Source organism: Equus przewalskii, chromosome 14 (assembly GCF_037783145.1).
Source record: "Equus przewalskii isolate Varuska chromosome 14, EquPr2, whole genome shotgun sequence".
In the NCBI taxonomy this organism is placed as follows: Eukaryota; Metazoa; Chordata; class Mammalia; order Perissodactyla; family Equidae; genus Equus; species Equus przewalskii.
In genome coordinates this window covers 29,245,039-29,268,352 of record NC_091844.1, presented here as the reverse complement: position 1 = coordinate 29,268,352, position 23,314 = coordinate 29,245,039, and the positions used below count along the sequence as shown (strand labels likewise).

At 48.6% G+C, this 23,314-nt stretch overlaps 2 protein-coding genes across 2 annotated transcripts; one reads left to right on the top strand and one right to left on the bottom strand.

Annotated features, from left to right (window-relative positions):
- Positions 1-203: 203 nt before the first annotated feature.
- On the bottom strand, positions 204-4,528 carry PRADC1 (protease associated domain containing 1). Its single transcript, XM_008516594.2, has 5 exons — positions 4,358-4,528; positions 2,032-2,132; positions 1,418-1,527; positions 974-1,141; positions 204-747 (listed from the first exon to the last, which is right to left on the bottom strand). Exons 1-5 carry the CDS (start codon positions 4,422-4,424, stop codon positions 627-629), a joined length of 567 nt encoding a protein of 188 aa, XP_008514816.1. The 5' UTR covers positions 4,425-4,528; the 3' UTR covers positions 204-626.
- A 163-nt stretch (positions 4,529-4,691) lies between these two features.
- On the top strand, positions 4,692-22,015 carry CCT7 (chaperonin containing TCP1 subunit 7). Its single transcript, XM_008516595.2, has 12 exons — positions 4,692-5,683; positions 10,388-10,541; positions 11,160-11,266; positions 12,620-12,745; positions 14,091-14,143; positions 14,488-14,659; positions 17,667-17,831; positions 18,622-18,810; positions 19,430-19,527; positions 19,905-20,037; positions 20,521-20,727; positions 21,648-22,015. The coding sequence occupies exons 1-12, from the start codon at positions 5,678-5,680 to the stop codon at positions 21,867-21,869; spliced, it is 1,632 nt and encodes a 543-aa protein (XP_008514817.1). The 5' UTR covers positions 4,692-5,677; the 3' UTR covers positions 21,870-22,015.
- Positions 22,016-23,314: the final 1,299 nt, after the last annotated feature.

Genomic DNA, 23,314 nt, shown 5'->3' with positions numbered 1-23,314 from the left:
TTCCTAAGTTCTTGAGCAGGAGGCTGTGTTGGGATGCAAGATGAGCAGCCTGAGTGCTAAAGGACCTTGAGCAAGTCATTTATCTCTGTGCATCAATTTCCTCACCTCAAAACAAGACATGGAACCAGACGAGTGAGTTTGGAGGCCCCTCCCGCCCCTGTGTGCTCTTATTCTAGGACACAGTTACAACCCTGATAAGAGGCTTTATTGCTAAAAAGTCACTGAGGGTTTATTAAGTCCTCAAACACCAGCTCCTTAAACCAGCTTCCAGCAACTGCTGTGAAGGACATTGTGAGGAGGCCCTGGGCTGGGGAAGCTGGAGCCAGGTGGGATGTGGCAGATCACAGGTGGCTCTCGGGCCACCTGCCTTCAGCCCCTTTTGTTCCAGATTGTAGCCAAGAAGCCTTGGGCCTGGCCTTGCCTCTTCCCATAGCATGAGACACCCTTGGGGGCCCTGGGGAAGGGAAGGCCTTGGCTTCCCTTAGCCTAGCCAAGGCCCAATCCTTTTTCCTCTCCCTGGCTCCACCTGTCCCCAAATGCTATCCCCAAATCCCAAACAGCAGAATTCCTGGATTTCCCCTTCCCAGCCCAGAGTTGCATATGGCTGGAATGTGGGACTAACTCTTCTACCAGAAGGTCCAGGGTGGTTGCAGCAGCTCAAAGGTGGGGATGCTGGTGACATTGACTGGGATGGAAATGATGGCCCATGGCAGCCCGTGTTGTTCCAGTGAGCGGCGGATCATGTAGCTGGGAGGGCATGAAGAGAGGTGGCGATGGTCACTTTCTCGGCACCCCATCATACCCTACTGTCCCCATCACTCTGGGAGTTCCAGAGCCTGAGGACTTTATTGGCCCTTCAACTGGGGCACCCCAAGATGAGGCTTGCAGGAAGGGAGTGGAGATTGCCCTTGACCTCCCCGAGTCATGGCACCCAACCTGGGTGTTGATACAGCCAGAGACAAGAAGCCCTCACCCATCTCGGCCGAGCAGGAAGAGGGCGGGGATGTCAGCTGTGCGCTGGGTACTGTCCTGGATCATCTCCACGTAGAAGCTGTCATTGTCAACCGCGTTGTCAGAGATGATCACCGCCCGCCCGCCATGCTCCTGCACCACCCGGGTCTTGGAGAGGAAGGAGCAGCCCCTGGAAGAGGTGGTGATGAGACCGAAAGAAAGGCAGGAATCTAGTTACCCCTCCCCCAGATCTCAGCTGGGAGGATGAAAGGACCATGGAGAGCTTTTTATAAAGGCTCAAAAGTAAATGGCCAAATGGCATGGACAATCTTAAGATGTTTCTTAAAGACCCTTAAAAAGATGAATTATTTAAAAACAGCTCTTTGAAAGCGCCACCACCAACACTGGTCTCAGAATCTACAGTATGCCTGCCCTCCCCTCGTGCCCGTGCCTGTCCGCTCCTCACCCCCTCTCCACCAGAGCGATCTGGTCCTGGATGAAGAAACCGTTGCTGAGTTCCCCACAGGCCTCCGACGGTTCTGCGGGGACAAGGTGAATCTGCTCATACCTTGTGTGCTGAAAGACATTTAGACAGGTCGGAGTGTGAGGAGATGCGCCTGCTCTAGGACCTGGCTGACAAAGTGTGAAGGAAACGGGGAGTGGTTTCTGTGTGCTGGGCACTTGAGCATTTTCCTTAATTCTCACAAAAGCACAAGTAGGTGTCCTCCCCAACCCTGCCTTTCTGTGAAACGGGGAGGGGTTGGTATGGACCCAGAGAGGGGAGGTAACTTGCCTTAAGTCACATAGAGCAGAGGTAGAGCTAGCAGAGCCTTTGGTTTTTCACCATCTCATGTCCCCAAAGACGTGTTCCCCCATGGTGTCCAGGTCTGTATTACACCCAGAGGAGTAGCAGGAAGACCTTCCTTCTGACGGCAGCCCTGGAGGGCAGAGCCAGACTCTGCTCCCTTCCCTGTCCCAGCACTCCCATATTGGTTGAAAGGATAAAAGGGTCACCTCAGCTTAGTAGGGGGAAGGAAGGTGGGGACAGGGTCAGAGACCTGGGGCCCCCCCTGAACTTACAAAGATACCACCAAAGTCCTTGGCAGGTGTGGCTGTGAAGATGTAGCGTATGTCCCCAGGACTCAGCACTTGGAAGTACAAATAATCATGGATGCGTAAGCCTGAAAGAGAAACAGTACAGATGAGAAACCTCCAGGGAACGAGCTGGTTCAGGTTCAGATCACAGACCTGTGTCTTCAAATGGGCGGGCTATAGTCTGGGCCCAGGGACCTAGCTTCAGCCCAGTGGGTCCTCCAGGTGGTGGGACAGATGGTCTCTGCCCTGGAGAAGACAGAGTTGAGCACACAGAGTTAGTAACCACAGAGATACAGCTGCTGCTGCTGCTGCTACACAGGTGAGCCAGGAAGACGGAGAGCTCCAGTATTCTCTCTCTGAGGGTCAATCCATCTTTGCTCTCAAGTGGACCTGAGAGTTTCACGGCGGAGATGTGGTAGCCTGGGTACAAAACAATTCTCACTAAAACTTGAAAGTTGACTGTCTGGTTCCACTGCCATCCCTCTAGTTCAGCCACTTCATTTCTTGTCCTGACTTCTTAACTGGTCTGCCTGCCTCTATTCTTACTTCATTCCCTAAACGACAGCCAGGGACCTTCTTAAATGCCCTAAAGCAAATATGATCATGTGACTACTCATGGCTTTAATATCCTTCAACAATTTCCCTTCACACTTAAAATCTAAACTCTTTAAAGATTTTATTTTTCCTTTTTCTCCCCAAAGCCCCCTGGTACATGGTTGTATATTTTTAGTTGTGGGTCCTTCTAGTTGTGGCATGTGGGACGCTGCCTCAGCATGGCTTGATGCGCAGTGCCATGTCCGCGCCCAGGATCCGAACCAGCGAAACCCTGGGCCACCGAAGCAGAGCGCGAGAACTTCACCACTGGGCCACGGGGCCGGCCCCTTAAAATCTAAACTCTTAACTAAGGCCTGCAAGGCCCTGCTCCATCTGGCCCTTGCCTACTACTACAACCTCATATCCTCCTTCCTATATTCAAACTATGCTAGCCTCCTCTCAGTTTCTTCACTTCTCTGAGTCTTCTCGCAAGTTGCTCCATCTGGGACGCTTCCTGCCCTCACTCCACCCCACCTCTACCTCTTTGCCTGGTTCACTCCTACTCATCCATCATGTTATAGCTTAAATGTCACTTTCTCAGAGAGACCCTCTGCCTATCACTGCTCTCCCCTTATGTCCATTCAAAATGTACTTTTTCTCCATTGACATTTTCAATATAATTTGTAATTATACAGTATTCCTGATTTTTTGTTAAATGTCTCCTGCACTAGGGCAAGGACCATAAGTTTGTGGCTTCACTCAATGTTGTATCCACATTACCTAACACAGTGGCTAGGATATAGTGGTTGTTCAATAAAGACTGCTGAATGAGTGAACAACAACTATGTTCAGCTTCATTGCACTGAGGATGAGAACTACCAGAACAACCAGGTTTTTCTGGGGTGTAGGAATGTCTCTTCAGCACCAAACTTTAATGTTTTACCTGGACTTGAGTCCCTGGTTTCCTTAGCCCAGAGAGACAGAGGAATGTGGAAGGGCAGAAGCTGCTGTCACAGGCGTATAGTCAATCAACAAATTACCAAGCCACTACTATGTGCTAGGGTTAGGACTGATTGTGCTTTTAGCTATCCTTGTCTACTGTCCAAATCACAGCTGCCAGGTAGAGCTCCACTGGCTTGGCACTGGGCTATACAGCCTTTTATCCTGGGAGTGGGGACTTCCCAACAGATAGACATTCCCAGGAAGGCTTCCTGAATTAGCACCAAACTCCTCCTCCTCCTCCCCACACACATCTTTGCCTGGCCTTTGCATCTGCTGATGTGTGTAAATTAAATGTGGGTATACATATGTGCTCATGTACGTGTATGGGTGTATATGTTTAGGTGCTCCTGTACGGGCAAACAGGTTTTGTGCGTACCTGTGTGCTTGTGCGTGTGAGCCCACGTGTAGGAATGTGTGCTCCTGTATATGCATGTGACTACTCACATACATATCTCCAGCTTGTAGTATCTCTAGCTGTCCCTTATTCCTCCTCCTGGGCGCCCCCTCAGCCACCTGGGTCGGATCTTGTGGGGCCTGGGGTGTAGTCTTGCTTCGACGTCGAGAGCTAAGGATTAAGAGCCCAGCCTCAGGCCGAGCTCAGCTCATGTCCCTGGGGACCAGCACCCACCCACTCCAGTCGTCCGTTCCCGGACCGGACCTGCTCTGTCCCGAACTCGCGGGGTCCCCAAGGTGACCCGTGGCCCCCGGCCTGAGACGCATGCAAGCTGGACGGCCAGCCCCGCCCCGCAGCGCAGCCCCGCCCGTTGTCGCTCACCGTGGGCCGCGACGCACGCGGGGAGCCAGAGCACGAGACAACACCAGCCGGCGGCGCCGGGGACCATCTCCAGGGCCCGGCCCGGCGCCGCGCTTCCTCCTGCTGCCCCACCGCGCGTCGATCGCCGGACTTCAGCCTGACAGCTGCTCCGGCCTCCCGCCCCCAGACCCGCTCTCGCCGTTGGTTGGCGGACGCGAACGAAGCCCACGGTTGATTGGCTCTGATGCCTGTCATGTAGCCGCACTTTCCGCCTCTGCGCCCTAGCCCACTTCCTATTGGTCGAGAGAAGTGGGGCCGAGGGGTGATTGGTCTAAACTCTTAACAGCAACTGCCTGCCCCCACCCCAGCCCCGCCCCAGCATTTCTCAGTTTGTTGTCGACTCTCCAGGACCCAGCGGGCTGATGGGCGGGCCAAACAGAACGGTGAACTGCAGGTGGGCGCCCTGCAGCACTCGCTTCAGCCGCCGAAAGTCTTGACCGCCGGCTCCTGCGGTCTCGGCTGGATCCTCCCCGCGGCCGCCTCGCACGACAACGATTTGCCTTTTCCTAACTGTGCTGCTCTCCTTCCCACCCCCTCCTTGGGAAGGCATTCGTCTAGCGCCCGGGTGGTCTCCCGCGACCCCGCTCGGCTCGTCCTCTGTCCATATCCACCAGTGCTTGCGCGCTCACTGTCTGGAGGCGCTGGGATCGCAGCCTGATGCACCCCACCCTAGAGGAGGCTTTGGCTAGCGCAGAGCCAGAAAACGGGCATTGGGGCCAGGTGCCCACACTCGCCTTTCTTCCACTTACTGTGCAACTGTGACTTTGAACAGCTTTCCTAACCTCTCAGCCGCGGTTCCCTCATCTGTAAAATGGGCATGATAACAGTACCAAGGCGATAGGGTTGTAAGGATTAAATGAGATCTGTCATGAAGCGCTTACTTAACATGAACCTGTCCCACAGTCAGTTTGCGTTTATTGCATTCCGTGGTCTGGCGTCCAGGAAAGAAGGGGAATGGAATTAGGGTTAGTGGATGACGCGGGCCGAGCAAGAATACTGCACGCTCCAAAAAAAAGAACGACCGAAATCTGGCAACCTGTCGCTAACAAACGCTTCTTGCTAGAGCGCCCTCAGAGGCCCAGCCTCGGGCCCTTCTAGCAACATCGACTCTGTGGTAGTGAACCACAGGGTGGCGGAAGTGGCCCGTCCCTTTCCTCTCCCGGTCCAACGGCTTGGCGAAGCTTCTGGGGACTTCTCTGGCGCGGGGCATTCTGGGGTTGTTGGGCGGCCCAGACACGGAGAAGAGAGGAGGAGTAGCGGGCCACTGATTAAGCCTCCAAAATGATGGTGAGTGGCTTATCGCGCATCCGTCGCCATCTGCTGCCATGTGGCCCGTGGCTGGCGCCGCTCGGCCGGGGTCGGTCCCATAAGGCCCTCCCCTGTCCACTGACTCCGTCCTCGCCCCGGCCCCCTGTCTATGGGCGACCCCGGCCCGCCGCGGCCTCGCTCGGCCCGGGCACGGAGCAGGGGCCCTGGGCGAGGGCTATGTGGGGCTCGAGGGGAGGCTCTGGTCGGGTTGGCTGGGGACTACAAGTCCCAGGGTGCTTCTGGGCCTCGAACCCGCGTTGGAGACCCGGTTTTTGGAGCCCCCCACAATCGTGAGCTGTTTTAAACGAGTGCGGCTTGAGCGTGCATATGCGGTTGGCGGCCAGACGTGGAAGCCTTGGCTTCCCTGGGAAATGTAAAGCCATGTGCTTCCTAGAATCGGCAGAGGCGGTATGGGACCTTATGTTGGGCTGAGCCCAAGATCTCGAGTGGTCGCTCGCTGTCCGCCAGCTCACCCGCTGCTGCATAAATGGGAACAGACTCCTCCGCTCGCGCTTTATTCCGTTCATTCACTCATTCATTCATTAAATAAACGTATATTTAGTGCCTACTGAATGAACCATGCCCAGCTGGTTGTTGGGAGTGCAGCTTCTCAGCCAGGAGAAGGGGCAAGGCAGATGGGACGCTGCATCAGGGGTGGGAAGACCAGGCTCTGACTCCGACCCTGCCTGCCCCTCCGGGTGTGTCATTAGACCAGGCTTTTGTACTTGGCCACCTATCTCTGGGTCTCGTTTTCTTAAATTAGGGAGGTTAGTGAATCCTGGAGGCTCCCTGTAGCCCTCCCCCCCTTCCGCAGGCATCCGTCCTCTCCGTCTCAGAGCTGCAGGTACCTTCCATGGGGCCCAGGCTTCGGTGGTAATTCCTGAGTTGCTCTTGAACTGAGCCAGCTTTTAAGGAAGTGTTTGAGGCAAAACCCGCCTGAGCATTACTCCTTGTGCGCTTGGCAGTTCACTCATTTTGGCCTATCAGTCCCTCTCAGTTCTCTGTTCTTTTCCTGCTTCCTGCCTCTTCTCCCTGTCCTGGTAGATGTCAAGCTGACCCCTAAAAGGTGTTTATTCTGCTACCAAATGCCCTGTGAATCCAGCGTGTAACCAAGAGAGAAGGAACTTGGCATTTATGTGCACCCCATCTCCCCTTCATACCTCCAGTACTGCCCTTTTTCAGTTCATCTTCAACATTGTCTATTCCTGAAGGTGTTTTCATCTTCTGTGCAGAGGCAGTATAGTAGAACCAGGGAGAGTAAGGGCTCTGGAGCCACACTGAATACCTAGGTTTGTAACTCAGCGCTGCCACTTTACTAGGTGTGTGACTTTGAGCATGTTAGTACATTTCTGGCCCTCAGTCTGTTAGAGGGGATTAAATGAATTAGTACAGATAAAGCATGCCCAGCATGTAGTGAGCACTCAGCAAATGCTAGCTGCTCTTCTGGGCAGTTGCTTGCTTCCTTTCCTCCCTGTAACTTATCCTGCTGCCAGGCCTATCATAAGAGTTTTGGTTGGCATTCAAAGAATTGGGGATCAGAACCAAGCTTCTTCTGTCTGGTGACAAAACCCTTCACCAAGAGGCTCCAGACCACCACACTAAATTTTTCCTGAACTGACTGTTTCTGTGCTGTATTGGCTGTTTATGTCTCTCCTTTCGGAATGTGAAACTTCTGTCACCAGAATCCTCCTTGCTGTCATCAAATTGGTCCTTGATATTCTAGAAGCCTTCTGTGATTGGAAGAGAGGTAAAAGGTCCCCCGAAACCTCAGTCCTGTGACTTTGGTACAGCTTGTGCAGAAAGATGTTCTTGCCTTTGTGGTGTTGAGCTGTATATGCCTTGGCATGTAAACACCTGTTGTTTTTAGAACATCAAGCTTAATAATGCTTAATAATAAAAATTTTTAAGGAGGATAAAGAGAACGACCCTTAAGCTGAAATTCCCAAGCCTCCCATGATACCCTTTGCACATCTTTCAAATCTGCTCTTGTTTGTTTACTTGAGTAAAAATGAGTGAAGTTGAAAAGTAACTTAGGGACAGAAACTGGGCTTTCCATAGTAGGGCCTGCCCCTCGGGAACAGATAGAAGACAACCCATCCTGCTTGACCTGGCTTAGCTCAATCCAGCTCTGCCACCTTTCCCTCCCCATAGAATCTCTCTACCCAGCCTGCCATTTCTCTAGGGCCTACAAAGCATAGGGAACTTGGGGGCGATGTGGTCAGCTGCTTCCATGCCCTTCTTGCTTTATACTTAAGAATTCTCAGTGAATTTAATGTTGCATACTGCCAGTACTTTTCCAAAAATAAGCCAGTGCTGTCTTATTTCGAGGCCTGTATCAAGCACTTTCAAGTATATATAATAGTTGAATTTTCAGCACACAAAGCTGCTGTATGTTGCTTAATATGTGGCCAAATCTAGGCACTCTACAAATTGAGGTTACTGTAGTCCTTACCATTAGGAAGCTCATACTTTACGACAGGTGACAATATAAAATTGTGCACAAGAGGAAGCAGAGAGGGTGTTATGGGATCCCCTGTTCAGGATGCCCTCTTAGCTGCTGTTGAGAAAGCTTCTTGGAAGAATTGGGGCTGTGAGGAATTGCTGGCTTGGTGGTAAGAAAGCGGTTTCGGTAGAAAGTGGCTGGGTGGCTCCTGTAGATGGGAATAGAGTTTGGATGTAGGAGTGAGAAAAAGTCTATGAAAGCACTGGGTAAGGTAGACTGAGGAGGTGAAAGAATCCATTGAAGGCCGTAGGCAGGGATGGAAACTCAAGTTGAGTTTTGATTTAAGTCAGACTCCATCCAGGGCAGGGGTGGACTGAGGAAGACTGGAGCCTGCCGCGAGGAATGATTTACAGGACTGGGAGAAGGCAGGGCCTGTCGGGGGACAGGGCTTTCCTTCCAGAAGGTGCGAGGGGCCCGAAAGAATGCTGAGAGTGTAGAGAAGCTGTTTGTTGCTGCCAGAGTTGGGATACTACCATGAAAAAGAAGGAATTTTCCCTCCAGCCCATGCCTGGCCCCAGATTTAGGGGGTTATCTGACAGGCGTTCTTTTTTAAAAATATGAGTACTGTATGATAAGTTCATTAGAAAAAGTGTTGAAACACAACAGAAAATGTACAATACAAAGTGTCAAAACCTTCTTTACTCCCACTCTCTTACTCACTAGAGTTTGTTGGGCATCTTTTCAGCGGTTTTCATGCGTTTGTGCATTATATCTTGCCTCCTCTTACCCATTTTCTGTTGGGTTTTCTTTTTAATGTAAATCAGACTCTGCCATTCCTCTGCTAAAAGCCTTTCCAGGGCTTCCCTTCTTTGTAGGAATAAAATCTAGACTCCTTACCACAGTCTACCAGTGAGTATTGATCTGGTTCCTGCCTGCCTCTTCAGCCTTATTCTAATCTTCTGCTTACTCACTATCCTCCAGCTGCACTGGCCAAAGGAGTTGAACTTTTTAAGGAATTGCCCTATTAATACAGAGTCAGCCTCATGGGTCATTAGACTATTTGGTGTGTGAATTCTTGGCTCCTTATTGTAGGAGCTGAGACAGCCTTGTGCTTTCCTAGCTTTCCCTGCTCAGACACCTGAGGTATCCCTAGGAGTGGACATGGGCACTGGCTTTCAAACTTTATATTGCAATCCACAGTCAGAAATACATTTTAAATCACAGCCTAATGGCACACACATAACTAATATAACAAAAGTTTTGAAACACTATTTACCCTTGCTATATTCTGTTTCACACACACAAAGTTAGTCACAGACACTGGGATGACTGGATCTGGTTCATGCACTCATCTCTGAAGGCCCAGGCTTAGATGCAGAGAGAAGGTACTCTTATTTGCTAAGCTGAGGAATTACTGTCTGTGCTAATGGTCACTGGAGCCAAGGTCTAAGCAGCCCCTTTAAAATAGGCTCATGTCCCTGTCTTTCCGGAGTTTCTAAAGCAGGTCTGCAAAGTAAGCCTCTACAGGGATAGTGACTGTTCTGGAGGCCAATACAAAATAGAAAGAAAAAAACTTATTCGGGGGTTCTGATGGGAGATTAGTCACACCAGCATGAGAGATGGAAACACTGCTATCTGTTGAGATTTGTTGGCATTTTGTGAGGCAGCACAAAGGTGCTATTTGTTTCTCTGCCTGGCTACCTTCTACACTCCAGCTAAACATCACTGGTAAAGCTGTCTGCCTGGGCATCTCCAGGACAACACCTGAAGCTGTTGGCACCTCGTGTGTTGCCCCAGTGCCCTATCTACTTTTCTAGGATTAAGCCGTAATGTAGATAAGTGGATGTTTTGCTGCAGGGTGAACACTGAGCATGGCCTTCTTCCTCCTATGCTATGACCTAATTCCTCGACACAGAGAATAGGGTCAGAAGTTGAAAAGGCTATCCTTATTCAGCTGGGCATTGGAGAACACATCGTTTGATTTGTTCTTTTAGACTAAATCAGTGCTTCTAAACTATTTTCTAGCACACCTGTAGGGTATGCTTGGTCTTGGCAGTGTCTCTGGAGGTAGAGGCTGTTCAAGGAATGGATGTGGTGGACAGTGGGGGAGTGTGATTTTAAAAGGCCTCCAGATATTTCCCTTATAGGGGAGATGGGAACATTTTTCCTCTCCCCTTCCTCCTTGAGTTTCATTGTAATAGATGGTTTTTAAAAGCAGTCAATTGCTCTTTCTTCTCTAGCCCACACCAGTTATCCTGTTGAAAGAGGGGACTGATAGCTCCCAAGGCATCCCCCAACTTGTGAGTAACATCACTGCCTGCCAGGTGATTGCCGAGGCTGTGAGAACCACCCTGGGACCCCGTGGCATGGACAAGCTCATTGTGGATGGCCGAGGTAAGACTGCAGGCTTCCTCAGGCCAGTGTGCAGGTGAGGGGGCTCCTGGGGAGTGTTTGGAGCTAGCAGACGTTGGCATGAGAAATACCACTACTTTCAAGATCTCTAAGGGATTGCTCACTGCGAAGTGATTCCATTTCATACGTTGCCCTGAATGCTGAGCCTCATAGGAGTATATGGGGGAAGCTGGGCTCGTGAGCCTGTTACCTTGTAGAGAGACGTGGTGTAGAACCATCTGAAGTTGCCTCTGGTCACTCCCATTGTATTATGTTGCCAAGAGAAGGAGAAAATTCCCCCTTATGTTTTATTCTGTTAATTGACAAGTGAGATACTGGGGTACCAACTGTGTTAAGAATATCAAAATGGTTACTTATTCTCATTCTAAAAAGTTTTCTGCGTCTGTTTGAAGTGTGCCAGTTGCTGTTCAGGAGCTCACGGTCTTTGGCAGCTTGTGATTTTATGTGGCCCTTTGTGCACAGAGCTAACTCCATAAAAAAGATTAGTTCGTTCCTGCCGTGGTCCCCTCTACCCCATCCCAATAAAGGCACCTGGGCTCCAAATCCCACTGGAAGACAATTTAAGAAAGGATCTTTACATTTTACTTTGTTCCTTTTAAGGCAAAGCAACAATTTCTAATGATGGGGCCACAATTTTGAAACTCCTTGATGTTGTCCATCCTGCAGCAAAGACTTTAGTGGACATTGCCAAATCCCAAGACGCTGAGGTAGGAAAATCAATCATACATGTTTAAATAGAGATTGAAACACATACCTGCTTGCTCCTTCACTCTCCTCTTAAAAAATTGACTTTATATCTAAGATTAAAATTTCACAGGTACTACATGCTTATAAAAATATTTAGATGAAATGAATAGTCTTTTAAAATTCCCACTGTTCCACTGCATGTAGCTGAGATCTTGGGACCCAGGTCTGTGTGCTGTAGTGCATATGAGTTGCTAGGTAAATAATTTAACTCCTCGTCTGTTAGTCACCATATAAGGTGGGGCTGGAAACACTAAGGTTTCCAGTTTATCTTTTTTTTTCTTTATGGTAGTAAAATATACATAACATAAAATTTATCATTTTGAACATTTTTAAGTGTACAATTTAGTGGCATTAACCAATCTGCCTTATTAAAAAACCATTTCTAACACTGGAGTGTTGATAATAAATGTTGAGAGAGACAAGTATGTATTTTAGAGTATTAACAGATGTGTCCTGAAGTTATATTGAAGGTTTATTAGGACCCAGTAGCCTCTAAAATACTATATAAAATTATGTAAAGTTAAAGAAAGAAGAGTCTGGATTTGATCTGTTAATGTCTTTAACAAGGAAATATGTTTCTGTCTGGAAATTTGGCGGCTTGAACCCTTTACCACAGTAACCTTTTTTTCTTCCTTGAGATTCTCATATTACACAATGGATGTAGGTGAGTTGAAAATAAATTTCTTCCAAATCAGAGGTTAGCCAGTTTTCTTAAAAGCTCTTAGTCTTTTTCTCCCTCATTAAAAATAGGGTGTAGATCCCATCATGGAAAATGGCTGTGTAAGAAAGATTAGCAGACTTGTCATCTGCTTATTCCAAATAGTGTTTAAAACTTAAAGGACTTTGGCTGATCCTGGGAGGTTTGTTTTGTAAACTCGTGTAGTACCTTGTGCTCCTTAATGAATGTTTATCTCGTGCCTCTAGTTACTATGGTTATTTGTGACATGTAAGCATTGTATTACAAGCATGACTGGGACTGTCTTGTTCATCATAGTGCCTTGTACACAGTAGAGAAGTTCTTGGTTACTTTGCATGTATAATTTCATATCCTGAGGAAATGTGATTGTCTAAATCAGCTCTCTTTGGAGAGTGGGCCTGGCTGCAGAATTAATTTTGTAGCACAGGACCACTTGATGGGAGGGATACTTAATTCTTGCCTTCCTTCTACTTGTTGCAAAAACCTATGTTTCCAGAAAAAAGCTTGACATCCGTTTAAACAGTCCCCAGTTTAAACAGGTAGATTCCCTAAAAATGAAGTTTCGGGACTTTATCCCTGAATATGAGAAAGTGAATTTCCTGTCATCCTCTTGCAGGTTGGTGATGGCACTACCTCAGTGACCCTGCTGGCTGCAGAGTTTCTGAAGCAGGTGAAACCCTATGTGGAGGAAGGTTTACACCCACAGATCATCATTCGAGCTTTCCGCACTGCCACCCAGTTGGTATGGGAGTACTGGTTAACTTGGCCTTGCACCCAGACCCCTTCATATTTCTCTTAGGATAATACCTTTACCGGGGTGTGGAGGGACTGGGAACAGAGTTCCTTGGACATTCTCTGAGTTCTACTCCCCAGGAATCCCAGTTCTACCGTTCAGCAGCTATTTGACTAGACATAGGACTTCATCTCTGTAAGCCTCAGGTTTCCTGATAGACTATGATGTAGACATATCACAGGCTCTCTTAAGTGAGAACTATTTCTATTTTTATCATGTACCTCATGGCACATCTTGAGACTTCACTTTTATTGACCTTTGACCTTCGTTCTGTGACCTGGGGCAAGTCAATCCTCTAGGCCTTAGTTTCTCCCTTTACAATCTCTGTAAGAGTGGTGACCTTAAAATGAGATCATATATGAGAAGTGCTTTTGAAAAGATAGCAAGTTTAACATACAAATATGTATATCATGTATTACATATCTAAGTAATATGTAAAGTGCCAGAAGTTGTCATAGGTGGTTTTTTGTTGTTGTTATTGGTTTTTTTTGGAGGAAGATTAGCCCTGAGCTAACTGCTTCCGGTCCTCCTCTTTTTGCTGAGGAGGGCTGGCCCTGAGCTAACGTCCATGCCCATCTTCCTCTACTTTACATGTGGGACACCTACCACAGCATGGTGTGCCAAGTGGTGCCATGTCTGCACCTGGGATCTGAACTGGCGAACCCCAGGCCGCTGGAGTGGAACATGCGAACGTAACCACTGCACCACCAGGCCGGCCCCTATCATAGGTAGTTATCATAAGCCACAAGGTTTGGCATAATCTAGTGTCATAGTTTGTTTCCACTCATTTGTTTACGTGTGTTACCTGCAGATCCAGAGCTAAATCCTGGAACTACCCAGATGATTCTTCAGAACTATAACTATTCTACTTTTCTAACTTTGGGAGATGTCCAAACTATAGAGATTTCTGTTTTTATGGGCAGCAGACTTACAAATGTTGGGGCCAGCCTGGTGGCATAGTACTTAAGTTCACACACTGTGCTTCAGTGGCCTGGGGTTCACAGGTTCCGATCCTGGGCATGGACCCACACACACTCATCAAGCTGTGCTGTGGCGGCGTCCCACATACAAAATAGAGGAAGATTGGCACGGATGTTAGCTCAGCAACAATCTTCCTCAGACCAAAAGAGGAAGATTGACAACAGATATTATCCCAGGGCCAATCTTCCTCACCAAAAACAAAACTAAACTAAACTAAACTTAAAAATGTTGTCAGCTGAGAGTAAACAGATTGGGACCCATTCTCCAATTTATCTTTAGCTTGAGAGACTCACTCAGCTTTTGTTCTTGGCAGGCAGTTAACAAGATCAAAGAGATTGCAGTGACTGTGAAGAAGGAAGATAAAGTGTAAGTTTACAGTGGCTTTGTCAGAACCTTGACTTCCTGTGGTCAAGTTGGATGCAGAAGCTTGTTGCAATCCCTCTGTGGGCCTGGGGCTATTTGGCTCTTGCTAGACCCTTGGCTGTGCCCCAGCCCATGCAGCACAAGAGGCTGTAGAATGTAGTTTAAGAGCTGTCACACATGAGGTCTTTGACTGCGATCACCATCTGTCACTGATAATCTGCCCTAAAGATACAGAAGATGAAGTTGGTGAGGGCTGAGTTTAGAGGCTAGAACAGAAACCACGTTGCAATAGAGTCAGATAAGAGGGGCTTTCAAGGCCTGACGCAGGTCCTACCCTTGTGTCCCAGGGAACAGAGGAAGCTGCTGGAGAAGTGTGCCATGACCGCTCTGAGCTCCAAGCTGATCTCCCAGCAGAAAGCCTTCTTCGCTAAGATGGTGGTGGACGCAGTGATAATGCTTGATGATTTGCTGCAGCTTAAAATGATTGGAATCAAGAAGGTGCAAGGTGGCGCCCTAGAGGTAAGCCTGCTGCTGCCTCCCTCGGAGGCTCCTGCTGTCACATTAACCCTTCACACAGCTTGATGTAGGAGGTAAGCAACACTACAGGTGTAGAGAGAATGCATGTTGGACTGGAAGTCAGACTTGAGCTGTATTCCCCATACTGCCAGTGTAGACTGTGACTGCAGATGCATTTTGTAACCTCTCTGGGCCTGTATTTACTTGTCAGCAGGTTAGAAGATTGAAGTGGCTGATTTTTATCAGATTCTCACTGTTAATGTGGGAGGGGATAGGGCTATCTCCAATAAATTATCTGTGACCCCCTCAATTAATAACTGAGAAGTACTTTTCAGTCCATTCTTCCCCAAGTGATATGGTCAACCTCTCCTTTCTTTTATTCATTTATTTTGGATAGATGATACATAGTTCAAACTGTATAAAAGGGCCCGAAGGAAAAATTAAATGTGCCTTACACCACTCTTGCCCCAGATACAATGACTATTAAGAGTGTGTGTGTGTATGTCTTTCCAGAATTACTCTGCATCTCTAAGCACATATGTAAATACTGCTTTCTTAAACAGAAATGCTCACTTATAATACAGTTTTCTGTAACTTGCTTTTGTCCATTTAACAATGTTTTAGAATTTGATCCACAGCAGCATGTGTAGCTCTTACCTCGTTGCTGCCCAGTAGAACTTCCTGCAGTGCTGGGACTGTTATGTCTCTGTGCTTTCCAGTCTGCTAGCCACTAGCCAAGTGTGGCTACTGCACACTTGAAATGCAGTTAGTGGAACTGAAGGACGGAATTTTCAGTTTAATTTCCATTTATTTAAATTTAAATAGCAACAAGTGGCTAGTGGCTATTGCACAGTGCAGCTGTCTTTTTTTTTTTTTAGCGCAGTAGTATCTGTCTGGAAACATTCTCTGATGTTGGTGTCTCCATGCTACTTTGGACCTCTCCAGTCTCTGGCCTGCTACTTCTTACTGTGCTCTTTCTTGGTGACCTCAGCCTGAAGTGATTTGGGCAGGGCAAGACCTGCTTGAAATAATACAGCCTGGCCCCTCACCTTTTGTCCTTTGACTTTAACGCTTCCAGATTGCATTTGCACCGTCTTCCTCCCTCCTCTTTTTCCTCCTGTCACGGCACATGTCAGTGGGCTGTGGTTTGTATAGTAAAGCTGAGGAATCTGGAGGTCATCTGAGCCATTCCCTGTCTTTTGGCCCCCAGCGCCACTCCTTTTTCAGCCCATTCTCTCTATCATGGCTAGCTGACTTTGTCTTTACCCACTGCTTTGGTAGCAGTATTCCATCTTCTCCTGGGCCTTTCTACTTCTGTAAACCCTGGAGATTAAATTGGCATCCACTAAACTAGGGATCAGAACTAATGTTACCTGGTAAGAAAGCCAGTGGCTGCAAGCCAAAAACACAAAAAACTTGTGCTTTTCTCAGACTGTCCCACATCCCATAAATGCGTATAAAATTCTTAACACAAAACCTGAGATACACAATTCAATAAATGGTGATAGTAATTATTTACTTATTCTTAGGGTTAACTGAGAACGTCCTGATCTAAATCTTCAGCCCTTACCTCTCCCTTGTGCCTCACATTCCTGTATCTAACTGCTGTTGAACTCATTATCTTGTCCTCCAAACCTGTAGCATTTTCTGTGTTCTTGACATAGTTGGTATCACCACCATTTATTCAATCACTGGAACCAGAAATCTGGGGTCGTCTTTGAAAATCTTTCCAGCTCCCCACAACCTGTTGGTCACCTTCAATCTGCCTCTTTTATTTATCCCCAAGACCAGTGTCCTGACAGTGGTCACCCTTCCTCCCCTAAATCCATTCTGTTTTCTGTTGCAGGGTGAGGTTCCTCAATTTACTGCCCTGTGTCTAAAGCCTTTTGGGGTTCCACATTGCCTACAGGATAAGAGCCAGGCCTTGGCAGACCCTCTAAGATTCTCCTCAACAGGCCCCTCTCCTCTCCTTTGTATTCCAGCAGCTGCAAATGGCTTTGCATTCCCTGATTCCACCACACTGCCTCTGCCCCTTGTGAACATCTCTTTCTTCCTTTTTTCTGTTTTGACTAATTTCTGCTCATCCATCCTGCTTCAGCTTAGGCGTCACCCACTTCATGAGTCTGGATTTGAATCACGTAGGAATCTTCCCTGATAGACTACAGTATTATAGATTAGGATTGTAGGTTAGCATTGGCAGAAAACAGATAGGTCATTGAACTGACTATGTCCTTTTTTATGGAGTGGGAAATGACTTGATCATTGATAAGAAAGAGATCTCAGATTTGAACCCACATCTTCTGTTAGTGCTGACGTGAATCCCAGGTGCAACATGCTTTCTATTATGCCCTGCTACTAAATCTGACCCACAGGAGGCTCTGTTATGGAACAAGTGGTTCAAGTCCACATTTTGAGGGATTGAGATGTGGAAAGCCACGATGATAACTTGGGAACTGTGCAGGAAATTTCTGACGCTTGTGACCTTTTGGCTTCATCTTTGGGAAGAGGAAGCCTCTAGGCTATAGCACACACACTGGAGAGTGTGTATGTGTGTGTGCACACACGCATGCATGCAGTACAGGTGGAGAGGTGTGTATGTAGGCTTGTACAGTGGGAGAAGACTCAGCAGTTGGGCTCGAAGTGGGAGGCATTAGACAGCCTGTGCCTTCTTCATAAATACCTGCCTCCTGTCCTGGCACTGTAGGTAAGTACTTACAGCATATCCCATGGCATTTGCTTTGGAGGCCAGTCTTAGGTGACAGCTCAAACAGGCCTTTACCATGCTTAGTCTCTGCAAGCTGAATGATTCCCTTATACTGAAGAGACAACGAAAATATGTTTTATGTTTTTCCCAGCTTTTATGATAATGGGAAGGCTTTGTTACAACAATCAAATGAAGACATGGTTAACTCTCAGGTTCACGGGAATGGATACGCGTTTGTCCAGCACACTGCTGAGATTTCATTTCTTGCCAGTACTGAACTGTTGAACTATTTGTTTCTTTAAACAGGAGTCCCAGCTGGTAGCTGGCGTCGCATTCAAGAAGACTTTCTCTTACGCTGGGTTTGAAATGCAACCCAAAAAGTACAATAATCCAATGATTGCCCTTTTAAATGTTGAGCTTGAGCTGAAAGCTGAGAAAGATAATGCTGAAATCAGAGTCCACACAGTTGAGGTAGGCCCCAGCAGCTGACAGTGGCATGGAAATGGGCCAAAGGCTTGGGTCTCTGTGGCCATCTTGGGCCAGCTCTGTTTCTCAGGCTCCTTATGAGCCCCTTTCTCCTCCTGTCCCCCTGAATATTGATGTGTACATACCAGGCCCACTTCTTTTCTCACTCTTTACTCTCTCTGACCTGGACCTGAGGAGATTTGGATAGGGCACACCTGCTGAAATATTATCCTCTGTCCCCCCAGGAAGGGGCTGGCCGGGGCTCTCCAGCCATGTAGTGAGCCAAGTGTTTTGATTCCTCTTCTTTGGGCAGATGTGGGCTTCTCCCCTTCTAGACTGAGTCTCACGCTGCAGAGACAGGTGTACCCCGTCATTGATATTACCAAGGCCATCTCTGGAGGTAGCAGTGTCACCCAGCTATAAGCAAGTCTTCTTGGGAAATGTGTCCCCAGTGCAGAATGGCCTTTGGGAGAAGAGGTCTTGTCATTGGGAACTCCATGGGTGCAGAGGCGGCTAGAGCTCAGCCAGGCTAGACTATTTGTCACACTTCGGCAGTGCTAACTGGGGTAGCTCCCAGTCCTCAGGTTACTTTCTGATTTTGTTTTTGAAAGTTGTAGGTGGTTCCTAAGTTATCTTATAGGGTCCTTGTTTATTTGGACTAAGAAGAGGTTACTCTGTTTATCCCTGTTAATTTCCAAATAAATCAGCATATTTCTTTTGAGGGGGTATAGTTTAGCCTACCGCATGTGCTAACCTGCGCTCCAAATCACCTTCATCCTTTTCTGGGTCTCTTTAGGATTATCAGGCAATTGTTGATGCTGAGTGGAACATTCTCTATGACAAGTTAGAGAGGATCCATCATTCCGGAGCCAAAGTCGTCTTGTCCAAACTCCCCATTGGCGATGTGGCTACCCAGTACTTTGCCGACAGGGACATGTTCTGTGCTGGCCGAGTGCCAGAGGAGGATCTGAAGAGGACAATGATGGTAACCAAACTTTGACAGGCTGCTTCTTGGTCTTCCTGGCCCTGGGGGGGTTTTCATTGACCACTGGTGTACTGCAGTGCACTGTTTGGTTGGCATATCCATCTAGGCCCCTGAAGCACTCCAGTCCCAGTGTGTGTGCTCAGTGTACAGAAGTGAGTCCAACCAAAACACGTCAGGAAATTGGATTTGTGAGGGAACCCAGCACTAAGGTTCTGATTAGCTGGATAAGCCCAGTGTTAATGCTTCCAGCCAGGTTCTTCCCTTTCTTCTTGAGCATCTCATGAAAGAAGCTTTAGGTCCAAAGCACTGATCCTGACTTCAGTTGCTGGGCCCAATGCACCCTGCTTTGGGGGAGGGGGTGTTGGGTGAAGCGAAGAATCCCCATCTCCCTTTAACTAGGCCTGTTTTCCCTTCACGTGTCTTAGTTCTGTTTTGTTTTCTCGTCTTCCAGAGGGGGTAAGGGTCACCTGGAGGTCAAGGGAGAGAGTGAGTTATCCAGTGCAGAGGGCTCTAGGGCACCATGGCAGGGTCTAGCATGGGAATTGGCTTTAAGACTAGGTAACTTCTGGCCTTGTGTGAGCCTCACTGCTAGATAATCTTGCATTCTTGTGCTCCTCAGGCCTGTGGAGGCTCCATCCAGACCAGTGTGAATGCTCTGTCAGCAGATGTACTGGGCCACTGCCAGGTCTTTGAAGAGACCCAGATTGGAGGCGAGAGGTGAGCCGCAGGCCTGGGCTTGCCTGTTGGCTGAGCTCATGACACCTGCCTGGGCCTGGCCTTCTGTCATCTTTTGGGTGTAGTATATACATATAGCATATGCTACTCTTTGAAAACTCACCTTTTGGGGCAGAAAGAGCTCAGATATAGAGTGTTTGGGGAGAGAAGATCAAGTTGGGTCTAAAGTCTGACTCTGTCCTTTATGCCCCAGTGGTACAGCCCTAGACCTTTCCAAGAATGTCTTTAAGGGCCGGATTGGAGAACCTTAGTGAGGAACAGAAGAACAGCTGCTAAGTGTTGGGAGGACTTGGTGAGGTCAGAACGCAGCAGGTTGGCAGCAGAAAGGAGTTCACATATGTGATTTGACCTGGGTGTAGGTACAATTTCTTCACTGGCTGCCCCAAGGCCAAGACTTGCACTATCATCCTCCGTGGTGGTGCCGAGCAGTTTATGGAGGAGACAGAGCGGTCCCTGCACGACGCCATCATGATTGTCAGGAGGGCCATCAAGGTACTAGGCTGGGGACTTCCTACCCGTACAGCCCACTCTCCCTCCCGAGCTGACGAGTCCCTGGGTTTGTGTGGTGATTCCTTCCCTGTATAAACTGTCCTTCCCTGCGTGGCATGTGGGCCCTGACTTGCCTCAGAAATCATAGAGAAACCACCTCAGTCTCTCACAGTAGGTCACGCTGCTTGAAGGCTAAGACCTCCTCTCGTGAGCAGCTGTGGAGCTAATGTGGTCAGCCATCCCAGGGACTGTGTTAGTGCCCTCAAGCTACAGGTGACCTTGATGATGGTCAGAAACCATAAGGTTCACCAGATTGAAGTTGGATCATGCCAGACGAGGGCCATGTCTGGGGCTTGGGATGGGGGAAGAAATGAGGAACCATTCTCTCTGGGCTCGAGGGCCTGTTGACTGAGTGGCCCTACTTGGCTGTGGCTGGAGCTTGGCCTGGAGCCTGCTTGCATTGAGAGGTGGATCTGGTCTCTACAGAACGATTCAGTGGTGGCAGGAGGTGGGGCCATTGAGATGGAGCTCTCCAAGTACCTGCGGGATTACTCAAGGACCATTCCAGGAAAACAGCAGCTGTTGATTGGGGCATATGCCAAGGCCTTGGAAATTATCCCACGCCAGCTGTGTGACAATGCTGGCTTTGATGCCACAAACATCCTCAACAAGCTGCGGGCTCGGCATGCCCAGGTGGGTCCTTCCTCTCTTCGGGGTCCAGGATTAGGTGGATGGGGCTGGATTCTGAGTATGTGTTGTGCTTACTCAAGCTCTGTGTGTTTGGCCCAGGTGACAGGGCTAGAACTAAACCCAGTACCAACTAACTGCCTCCTCTGAGGGCAGAGGGAAAGCCACAGTGCCAGGACTGGAGGTTCCAGGGTGTCTTCAGTGCTTCTACCTAGAGTGTGATTGCTCCTCACGGGGTGCTGAGAGGAACCAGAGGAACCCTGCGGCCTCCGGCCTGAAAGCACACACTGGAGGCAGTGCGCTGCTGGAGCATTCCAGAGCCCTGCTGACATGCAGGCCAGCTGTGGACTGCTACCTCCAAGTTGTCACCTCTCTGAGAACTTAATTTGTTCATTTGACATTTAGCAAATACTTGTTTAGAGATGTTTGTTAAATGCTTAGCACTCTCACAGCAGCACTGAGTGAGTGACTTTGCTTTGGACTCGTGTTAGGACTTTAAGCAAGTCACTGTACCTCTCTGTGCCTCAGTTTCCTCATCTGTAAAATGAGGACTAACGGAAGCAATAAGATGATAAAATGAAATAAGGGATTGGAAAGTGTTCCTCTTGAGAACCATGGTTTCATGTACATTCCTCAGGTGACCTGAGGATGGAGCCTCCCCCAAACGTGGCACCTTGCCTGGGAGAGGGCCCAGAGCTCTTGAGTGATCAGCATGTCCAGGGTGTGAAGGAGGTGGTCGGCGGGGGCCGGTGGGGGGAGGCGTGCTTCCGGGTTCCTGTTGTGCTGCCCTGGGCGGATGCCATCTTCCTCAGGGACGGGCCGGCCAGTTCAGGGAGGATTCCTGACAATCTGAATCTTTGGAGGGTATGCAATAAGAAATTTGGGAGCAGTTCCATATTACTTCCCCTCTTTTCCTGCTCTTTCAGGGGGGCTTGTGGTACGGGGTGGACATCAACAATGAGGACATTGCTGACAACTTTGAGGCCTTTGTGTGGGAGCCAGCCATGGTGAGGATCAATGCCCTGACTGCAGCCTCCGAGGCTGCGTGCCTTATCGTGTCCGTAGATGAAACCATCAAGAACCCTCGCTCAACAGTGGAGGCTCCCCCAGCTGCGGGTCGGGGCCGAGGTCGTGGCCGCCCCCACTGAGAGGCACCTCCCATGAGTGGCTGGCAGGCTGGCTGCAGGTTGCGCTTACTCTCTTGATTCATTGGTTATTACAAGGAAAGGGTAGTAATTGGCCCACTCTGTTCTCACTGGAGGTTATTTAAATAAAATTTAAGACTTAGAATTCACTTTGCACATTATTTGGGCAGTTTTATTCATAAAGGTCTTGACTGCAGCTCAGGATTTTAGCCTTGTATGTACTCACCCAACAGGTAGAAAAGAGAATCATTTTCCCTCCTGTCGAGCTGACTTCTCAGTAGCCTGTGGTCATTAAGGTGGAGTGTGGGGCCAACCTGCCAGGGGGAAGCTGCATCTGAGTCGCCCCTATCTGGAAGTTTCACTTTGGTTGGTTGCTTTGTCCTAGAGTGGCTGAAAGATGTGGCCTCGCTTCCCTTCCTTCTGCCATCATCTTATTTAGCCTTGGCCTAATGTGGCCCTGCTGCCAGGGTTTCTCTGCATTTGAGTAGGTGTGTTAGATTACCTTGTCTCCCCTTCTACCTCCATATTCTTGTGGCTTAGTCTTGGGTCCCTCTTGTTCAAGATCTTGAGGTTGAAGGCTCTTGGAGGAATGTTTTAGAGACCACATCCTCTAAACTCTCGTGACTTCTTAGAAGTCCACTGAGGAGGTGGCTAAAGGAGCACCCACCTGGTCTTAGTTCAACCACCAGTGGTCTTGGGGGTTCCTTTCGCGTTCTTCTGACAAGTGGAAGTTTGGAATGGCCAGCACATATTAACTGGAAGTCAGCAGGGTCTTACTGCCTCCTCATTTATACTAGTCCTGAGAGCTAGGGCATGCAGCTAGCTGTGGTTAGTAATTACTGAAACTAGAGGTAAATATGTCACCCTGAGCCATTTAAGCTTTTGCTGCCTGAAACTGGGAAGTGATTTTTTTTTTTTTTTTAATCTCTTGGGTCTGACCACTCCTGGTTAGACTCAAAAGCAGACTTTGCTAGTGACACACAGTTTAAGCCTAAACATCTGTTCTTTTTTCTGATTTTTAAATATTTCAAGACCTGAGTAATTAAATCATTGGGGCAGCTCCATTTTGTAAAATGGGGAAGTTGAGGCCAGACCACAAGGAGCAGCTTCGTCTCTCCCAGGCTAAAGTCTGATTGGTTGGCCAGAGCCTCCTAGGAAGGTGGCCAAGCTGGTGAGGGACTGGGCACTGCCTGCTGCTCCTGCTGTCCTTAGGCTGGGGTTGCCCCTAAAGATGGCTTCTCCTGCTGAACCAGAAATGACAACCCATGCTTTTTGTGCACATGCACACACTGAAAGGGAGTGAGCTGTGGCAGGCGCAGTAACCTGTGTGGCCTCCAGCGATGTCTGCAGTCCTGAGACAGGTCTTCCTAATGCTTCATTCACCCCGTTGAAACCATTCAGGTCACCTACCTCCTTCTGCCTCAGTGCACTTAGCTGCAGAAAGGCTT

Coding starts and splice junctions, on each gene's coding strand:
- PRADC1 (XM_008516594.2), bottom strand. CDS start 4,424: ATGGTCCCCGGCGCCGCCGGCTGGTGTTGTCTCGTGCTCTGGCTCCCC. Junction 2,133..4,357: donor CGCGTGCGTCGCGGCCCACG/GTGAGCGACAAC, acceptor TTTCTCTTTCAG/GCTTACGCATCCATGATTAT. Junction 1,142..1,417: donor ATCGCTCTGGTGGAGAGGGG/GTGAGGAGCGGA, acceptor CACCTCTTCCAG/GGGCTGCTCCTTCCTCTCCA.
- CCT7 (XM_008516595.2), top strand. Junction 17,832..18,621: donor TCAGAGTCCACACAGTTGAG/GTAGGCCCCAGC, acceptor GGGTCTCTTTAG/GATTATCAGGCAATTGTTGA. Junction 20,728..21,647: donor TGCGGGCTCGGCATGCCCAG/GTGGGTCCTTCC, acceptor CTGCTCTTTCAG/GGGGGCTTGTGGTACGGGGT.